The 8,434-nt window shown below is 44.3% G+C and overlaps 1 protein-coding gene across 1 annotated transcript; it reads left to right on the top strand.

The window, feature by feature from the left end:
- The first annotated feature begins 545 nt into the window (after positions 1–545).
- Positions 546–2,516, top strand: LOC140862462 (uncharacterized). Its single transcript, XM_073265485.1, has 6 exons — positions 546–618; positions 809–1,134; positions 1,285–1,445; positions 1,634–1,847; positions 2,004–2,267; positions 2,370–2,516. The coding sequence occupies exons 1-6, from the start codon at positions 546–548 to the stop codon at positions 2,514–2,516; spliced, it is 1,185 nt and encodes a 394-aa protein (XP_073121586.1).
- The last annotated feature ends 5,918 nt before the right edge of the window (positions 2,517–8,434 follow it).

Here is an 8,434-nt window from a genome sequence, read left to right on the forward strand (position 1 = left end):
CGGGCGCCACATACCAGCGATTGATGGATACGATCTTCAGGGGACAAGCTAGTCGAAATGTTGAAGTATACGTGGATGACATACTAATAAAGTCTAAAACAGCGAGTTGCTACATACCTAACCTAGAGGAAACCTTTTCTACTCTTCGGCGATATGACATGAAGCTGAATCCAGCCAAATGTACTTTTGGAGTTAAGGGGGGCAAGTTCTTGGGCTACATTGTCACGGAAAGAGGTATTGAGGTCAACCCAGAGAAGGTAAGGGCTATACAAGAAATGGTATCACCTAAATATATACGAGATGTCTAGCGGCTGACGGGCTGCATCGCGGCCCTATCCCGTTTCATTTCTCGCTCTGTGCATCGGAGCTACAATTTTTTTTAGGTGTTGAGAAGGGCAGGGAAGTTTGAATGGAATGAAAGGTGTGAAAGAGCTTTCGCAGACTTGAAGGATCACTTGGCCGATCTTCCTGTCTTGGTCAAGCCCAGTCCAGGGGAACGCCTTTGGGTGTATTTATCTGCCACCTAGCATGTTGTTAGCTCGGTAATGGTCAAGCAGGAAGGGGCAGATCAATATCCTGTCTACTATGTCAGTCATGCCCGTCAGGACCAGAGACTCGGTATACAGAGGTAGAGAAGATAACAGTGGCTCTGATCACCACAGCTCGGAGGTTGAGATCTTATTTTCTCTCTCATCCAATCGTAGTATTGACTAATAGTGCCATTGGAAAGATCATGACCCAACCAGATATCTCGGGCAGATTAGTCAAGTGGACAATAGAATTGGGGGAATATGATATTACTTACCAGCCCAGGCCTTATCAGATTTCATTGCTGAGATGTCTCATGGCCATGCGGCCGAAGTGTGGAAGGTGTATGTAGATGGGGCGTCAAACAATAAAGGAAGTGGGGTAGGGGCTGTATTCATCTCATCTACAGGAGAAAAAGTTAAGTTGGCAGTTAAATTGTATTTTCGCGCCTCCAACAATGAGGCCGAGCATGAGGCCGTGCTAGTGGGTTTTCGAGCGGCTAAGGAAATGGGTGTAGACCGAATCATTTTGCATTCTGACTCACAATTGGCCATTCAGCAAGTCGATGGTACTTATGAGATTAAAAATGAAAGGCTGGTGGAGTACGTAAAAGCCATACAAGAACTCTCCAAAACTTTGTAGAATGGAGCATAGTGCAGATACCCAGGACAGAAAATACCAAAGCAGATGCTCTGACCAAGATGGCCACATCCTTGACAGTACTTTTTGATCGTGGGGTTTTTTTACCAGATTTAGCTCAGTCTGGGGCACCAGCCTCCCGGACAGGTTACCCAAGAACAGGGATGGATTGGTGTCTTATTGCGGTATATGATCAAAGGAGAGCTACCTAATGATCTCTTACAGGCATTACAGATGAGGAGAAAGGCTTTGCATTTTGTACTTATTGACAATACCATGTATAAGAGATCTTTCGCTCGACCTTTACTTTGATGCCTGGGGAAAGAAGAAGCTGAATATGTACTTCGAGAAATACACGAGGGCTGTTGGGAGAACACTTAGGGGCTATGTCATTAGTAAGGAAAGCATAGCTGGCAGGATATTGGTGGTTGACCATGACCTCGGATGCTTTTCTGCTTGTTCGTAGGTGTGAAGGATGCCAGCGGTATGGGTTCTCCATTAAAAATCCAGCATCGGTGTTGAAACCAATACTGGCTACGTGCCCATTTGATCAATGGGGTCTGGACATTGTGGAACCCTTTCCCATGGCTCCTGCCCAAAACAAGTTCTTGATCGTAGCTGTGGATTATTTCTCAAAGTGGGTTGAGGCAGAAGAGGTGGCTCGAATTATCAAGGCCAATGTACTAAGGTTCTTATGGAAGAATATAGTGTGCAGGTTCGGGGTACCAAGAAAATTGGTCTCGGACAATGGACGGCAATTCCAAGGCAGTAAGGTCTAGACTTGGTGTTCAGATATGAAAATAGTTCAATCTTTTACCTCGGTGGCTTACCCCCAGGCCAACGGGCAGACGATGGTGACAAAGAGATCTATTGTTCAGACTCTGAAGGCTCAGCTATATGGAGTAGGAAGAGATTGGGTCGAGGAACTACCTAGTTTCCTCTGGGCTTACCGCACCACACCCAGAACGGCCACTGGAAAAACCCCATTTAGCATGATATATGGATCAGAGGCTATTCTACCGGCTGAGATTGGAGCCTCTTCCGCTTGGGTGCTCGGCTATGGCATTAAGAATGATGAGCGAAGAGCGGCCAAGCTGAACGTTATCGAGGAAACCTAGGAGCGGGCTCAGATCCGGATGGAGGCTTAATGGGGTCGGATGATACGGGCATACAACAAAAGGGTAAAACTTTGAAATTTCCAGGTGGGAGACTTGGTGTTAAGAAAAGCTCAGCCAGCAGGCGAGGTAGGGAAGCTTGATCCCAAGTGGGAAGGACCTTTCAAGATTATCCAGAAGACTACTTCGGGTGCTTATTATTTAGAAGATGATCAGGGCCATCACTTGAAGTGACCTTGGAATGTCTATCACTTAAAAAAATATTATGCTTGAAATATTATGTTATTTTCATTACATTTTTGTAGCCTGCGGGCATTATCAACTTCTGATTATCAATAAATATCAATTTTTGTGACTCATTTAATACGAATCTTGCCTATGATGTGTGTAAAATTGGCTCGGTCCCTGACCTTGACCAAGCCCAAGTCTATCCTTGATACCATTATTTTGGCTCGGTCCCTGACCCTACCCAAGCCCAAGTATATCCTTAGCAACATTAAATTGGCTCGTTCCCTGACCTTGACCAAGCCCAAGTCTATACTTGGCACCATTATTTTGGCTCGGTCCCTGACCCAAGCCCAAGTCTATCCTTGGCACCACTATTTTGGCTCGGTCCCTGACCCTGCCCTTAAGCCCAAGTCTGTCCTTGGCACCTAAAATTGGCTCGGTCCCTGACCCTGTCTTAAGCCCAATTCTATTCTTGGCACCTAAAATTGGCTCAGTTCCTAACCCTGCCTTAAGCCGAAGTTTATCCTTGGTATTAAAAATTAGATCGGTCTGTGACCCTACAGACCAGGTTGTCATGCCCGGGGAACCAAGACCGAGTTAGTTTGCTACAAATGTTTCATGGTACTAAAGCCATAGTACCTGGGACACTGGGGTCGGGTTTAGTTTTTTATCATAATCACAACGGGCTAATTTAATAAACTGCATAATAGAAAGATATTTTCATTCAAAATAATAAGCGAAATTGTTTTGCCCCTCGGGCTACAATGGTTACAATTTCATTCCTATTCTAGGGGACCTGATCTACATTGCCCTTACCTCCTCGGGTAGGATCGCCATCGCATACAGTGGTTTGGGGATCTGGCAGAGCCCCTTCCTCTACCACTTCTATTTCTATAATCGGATCCTTGGGATCAACTGTGAGAAAATCGACTGGTAGGCTATCAATGATCCTTTGAACGTTTGAAAAGTTGGGCAAGCCCTCTGCAGGAAGCAGCCCAGCCTCTTTCACTTGCTCTATGCAGCCTTGAACTCCTACGTCCAGAAACCTGAAGGCTTTAGGACCCAAGATTTGTAGGAACCCGAGGCTGATAAGGAACTCCTTCAGGCGACTGGATTTTTCCTTACGATAGTTCTCTAGGTCAGTCTGCAGCACTCCCACCCGGGCCTGGGCATCTTTGGCATCAGTAGTGGCTCTGGCCAATTCCCTACAAAGGCCTGCAACCTCAGCCTAGGCACGATGGCATTCCAACTGTAGGGACTCCAGGGCCGCTTTATGCATATCTTGCAGCTTGAATAGGTCTCGGGACAGGGATTGAGCTTGTTCTCTGGCCGCACTTGCTTCGGCCCGGGCTTCCTGCCATTGGATAGCAGTCCGGTTCATGTTGTTTGTCAGTTTCATAAGTCCCTCCAGAATAGCTGTAGTTTAGGTCCGCGTTTTTTTTACGTACTCATTTAATGAAATCAATAACCCAAAGAAGCTCGTTGCAGCCACTCATGGTGCAGTGCTTCAGGCGCATGGAGGCCATGTGCTCCCTTTCAGCCGCTGAGCCCAAGGAATGCAAGATGTTAAAACCGAGGAGCGAGTTGTATTTTATGAATAGATTCGAGGAGGCCATGTACTTGGCCGGAAGACGGGGGGCGATCCAGAGTCCTCGTGCAGAGGCTCAGTGCTCACCTTGCCTTTTCCCCATTTGTCTGCGGCACTTGGTGGGGAGGGGATGGCGTCCGTAATCCCTGTTTTTTGTCTTTTCATCCTCGTATTCTTTGGGTCTATGGTTCCAGCTGGGGTAGCCACCGAGCCAGTGGAAGGATGAGGAGAAGAAGGATGCGTGCTACACTGGGGCCCTGATCCTGTAGCCTTCCCTACCGAGAATTGGGCAGGGGCCGGAGCCCGGGGCTGATCCCCTTGTTTCTTGGCAAGCTGAGATGCCAGGATGCTCTTGAGATCCATGGATGTTGTACCTGCAAGATGAGTGATTAGAGCTAAGTAGCCAATATATGTTTAAACTAATACCACTCGTGCGGGTTGCATCTCCACATCTTTTGACTCCGCCAAATCATGTGATTCTGCTCGTGTCGCACCCCGGGGGCTAAGCCCATATTTAAACAAAAGGTGCTCATGAAGAAGGGTCGGATAGTCATATACTTCCCCGTGAAGGCCATCTTGGGAACGAAGATAGAATGGTGTTTTTCTATGTGATGGGAGCAACTCGGGCTGGCGAAGTAGCCCGGGTAGCCAATGGATCGAGCAGTTAGGCATGGAGGGTAAACGAAGGAAAAAAGAAGTATTTTTTCCATCCCTTGTGGGACAAGGGGATTTTATCTATAAATTTACAGTTGGCCCGGGCCCCTATAGTGAAAACTCCATCTTGGTACCGGAAGGAGTAATAAAAGTTGAAGATGGTGGGATTGATGGCCAGGTCTAGTGATCGAAAGAGCACATAGGTGGTAGCCATCAGTCGGAAGGAATTCGGTTGTAATTTTCCAAGGGGCACATGGAAATGTCGGGCTAGGTCCTCATAGAAGGTCGGGATAGGGAATCATAGCCCATTTTGCATTTGTGCTTTGAAGAAGGTAAGATAGCCGGAAGAAGTTGGTGGGCACGTTGGGAGGAGGATGGGATAAGGATATCCCAGACCTTCGGGATAGCACCAAGGTGCAGGAGTAGGTTTAGGTCACGCGGATGACATTTTGACACTTGGCTATGTTACCAGTTACCAATCGCGGGTAGCACGGGCAGCTCACTAGGAATGACATGAGGGGCTAGGTACTCTTGGGAGGCCGGTCTCTTACCCAGGGATAGGGCCCGACGTTTGGATTTTGATGATTTCTTTTCTCAAGGGGATTGTGAGGGTCCGGCTTTGCCGACACCAGGACCATGGAGGAAGGGTTTGGGGGTACACACCCTACCCAAACCCGTTTTGGGCGGTGAGAACTAGAATTAGAGCCTGGATCCTCATCCCTAGGCGACCATTGGGCGTGGTCCCCTGACTTTGATGAGGTGGACTCAGACCCTGACATAATGTGGGAATAAGAGCAAAGTACTTACTGCGTAGACGTCGATGCTTGAGAGGCGGCGAGAGTGCGAGAACGGGAGGTGGATGAATGAGGTGAGGATATGTTTGGGTGATAGTTATGTTTTTGTTGCATATTTTGTTGTCATTTAGTTGTTGTTTTTCATTCGTTTATGTATTTTATTTATGTGTTTTGTTCGTATTTCATATTTTGTGTCTGCATAATTTGTTTCCTGGTTTGTTGGTTAGGTTGTGCGTTTTGGTGGATGCTTGGATGGAACTATGGAACAATAGAAATGTTGAAGAATTTTTGAAGACAAGTGACCGATCGATTTGCTGAAGTTTACCAATTGAGCGGCCGTCTGAAGCTGGAAACAGTAGGGGTTGGAAAATTGTACCGCTCGAACTGCAAGAAGTTACCGATCGAGCGGCGACCGCTTCATATTTGAAGGATAGTAGGATTATATTTTTCTCTCCCTCGATCGGTCATATCTTACTGATCGAGCGAGCGTCTCTGTCGGGAAAGAATTTTTAATTTTAGAAACTCTTTTATTTTGGAGACTAGCTTTTATTAGGCTTTTTTATTCCGTCTTTCAGACTTAATTATCAGATTCTGAAGTTCTTCCTTGGCGGCTAGGTTTATTGTTCTATCTTTTCTGAAGATTTCTTCCTTTCTTTTTGATTTTTCTTTGATTTTTCATGAATCGTTGTAGCTAAACCTTAGAACTTGATTGAGGAAGACAAGCCCTTAATTTTGTTATTCATGAGATTCGAATTTTTCAATGTTTAATTCTTATTAAGTATCAAAATTTGATATGTTTTATTTCATGCTTGTATGTGAGATTTTTGGATTGATGATCTTAGGATTTCGCTATACAATCTAATGCTAAATTAGAATTCAAATCCGTAATTTTTTGAATCAACTAATTTGTGAAGCAACTACGTTTCATATTTTTTGCTGTTGAATTTGTTAAATCGTAGGAACAACTCTTGACTAGATTAAATACAATCGCTGGTATTTGTGTTGTCTAGGTTCATCAGTTTTACTCGTTTGGATGCTACCTTAAATTTAAATCTATATCGCTGGAATCCGAGTTGATTTATTGGTAAATGTTAATCTAGAATGCTGGTGTCTAATTAACAAAGATTAAGGTAAAACAGGAATTTTATTTTCAATGATGAATATTTGATAGGATTAATTATTTTTAGGGAATTTATGATTGAATGAATCAATATCAAGGGTGTAGTAGACCGATAACAAGGCTTGTTTCTCAGTGAATTCTTCAGTTAATTTTCAGTAGTTAATTTCAAAACTCAAAAAACCCCATTTTCTTTTATTTTAGAACACATTAAATTTTTCTTTCCTCGTGGGAACGATCCCTACTTACCCTACTACGTATTGTGGTTATCTGATTGATTTGGGTAATTTGGGCGTGACGCGAATTAGCGCTACCAAATTTTGGTGCCGTTGCCGGGGACCGGTGTTAATTTATTGTGTTCTTTTTCGTTTATTATATTTTTTTTTCTTCTCACTTTGGTTTTCTTTTATTTTTTTCTAGTTCTCTCTGTTGTTCATGCTTTCAGGTGACTCTTCTGATGTAGAATTCCCCTACGACCCAGAGATCGAAAGGACTTTGCATAGGCAAAGGAGAGAACTTCGTAGGAAACAGGAAGAAGAAGTTACTCGAATAGATATTCCTGAGGAAACAATGGCTGCCAACGCGAATCTGAGCTTTAGACAATTGGGCACTCCTGATCCCAATCAACAACCTTTATGCATTACTTTTCCTACATTAGAAAATAATGCTAATTTTGAGCTAAAATCTTGACTCATTCATTTATTTCCTTTTTTTCATGGTCTTGTAGGTGAACACCCAAACAAGCACTTGATGGAATTCCATGTGATTTGCACAAGCATGAAACCCCATGGAGTAACGGAGGAGCAAATCCAACTGAGGGCCTTTCCTTTCTCTTTGAAGAGTGTTGCTAAGGATTGACTGTATTATTTATCCTCTTGATCCATCACGACTTGGACTGAGATGAAAAGATTTTTTCTAGAGAAGTACTTTCCAGCTTCAAGAGCCGCAAATATCAGGAAGGAAATCTATGGGATAAAGAAATATACAGGAGAGTCACTTCATGAGTATTAGGAGCGGTTCAAGAAGCTTTATGCTAGCTGTCCGCAACACCAGATAAGTGAAAATTTGTTGATCCAATATTGCTATGAAGGTTTGTTACCTCATGACAGGAGTATGTTAGATGCAGCCAGTGGAGGAGTTTTTGTGGATAAAACTCCGGTACAAGCGAGGAATCTGATAGAGAATATGACTGCTAATTCTCAACAATTTGGCACCAACAGGAATGAGCATGTACCAAAGAAGAACAGTGAGGTAAATGTCTCTTCCCTTGAGCAACAATTAATTGAATTGACGTCTCTTGTACGTCAGATGGCTGTAGGGAATGGACAAACTGCAAAGGCATGTTGTATCTGCGCTGCAATAGGACACGCCACTGATATGTGTCCTACACTTCAAGAGAAATCGGTCGAACAGGTTAATGCTACTGGCGGATTTCCTGGACCACCACAGCGGAAGTATGATCCATATTCCAACACGTACAATCCTGGTTAGAAGGATCATCCAAATCTGAGATATGGAAACCCTCAGGCAAATCAACCTGGACCTCAGGCACCACCACACAATCAAGCTTATAGGCCACCGTATCCTCCACAACAACAGCGTCCATAGATCCCAGCGCCAGGTGAGTTTCTTGAAAATATAGTTAAGGATCTTGCAACTAATACTCTGTCTTTCCAACAGGAAACCCGAGCAAGAATTCAGAACTTGAACACCAAAATGGGGCAACTCGCCACTGCAATCAACAAGTTGGAAGCACAACATTCCAACGTTT

The sequence above is a fragment of the Henckelia pumila genome, chromosome 4 (assembly GCF_033568475.1).
Source record: "Henckelia pumila isolate YLH828 chromosome 4, ASM3356847v2, whole genome shotgun sequence".
In the NCBI taxonomy this organism is placed as follows: domain Eukaryota; kingdom Viridiplantae; phylum Streptophyta; class Magnoliopsida; order Lamiales; family Gesneriaceae; genus Henckelia; species Henckelia pumila.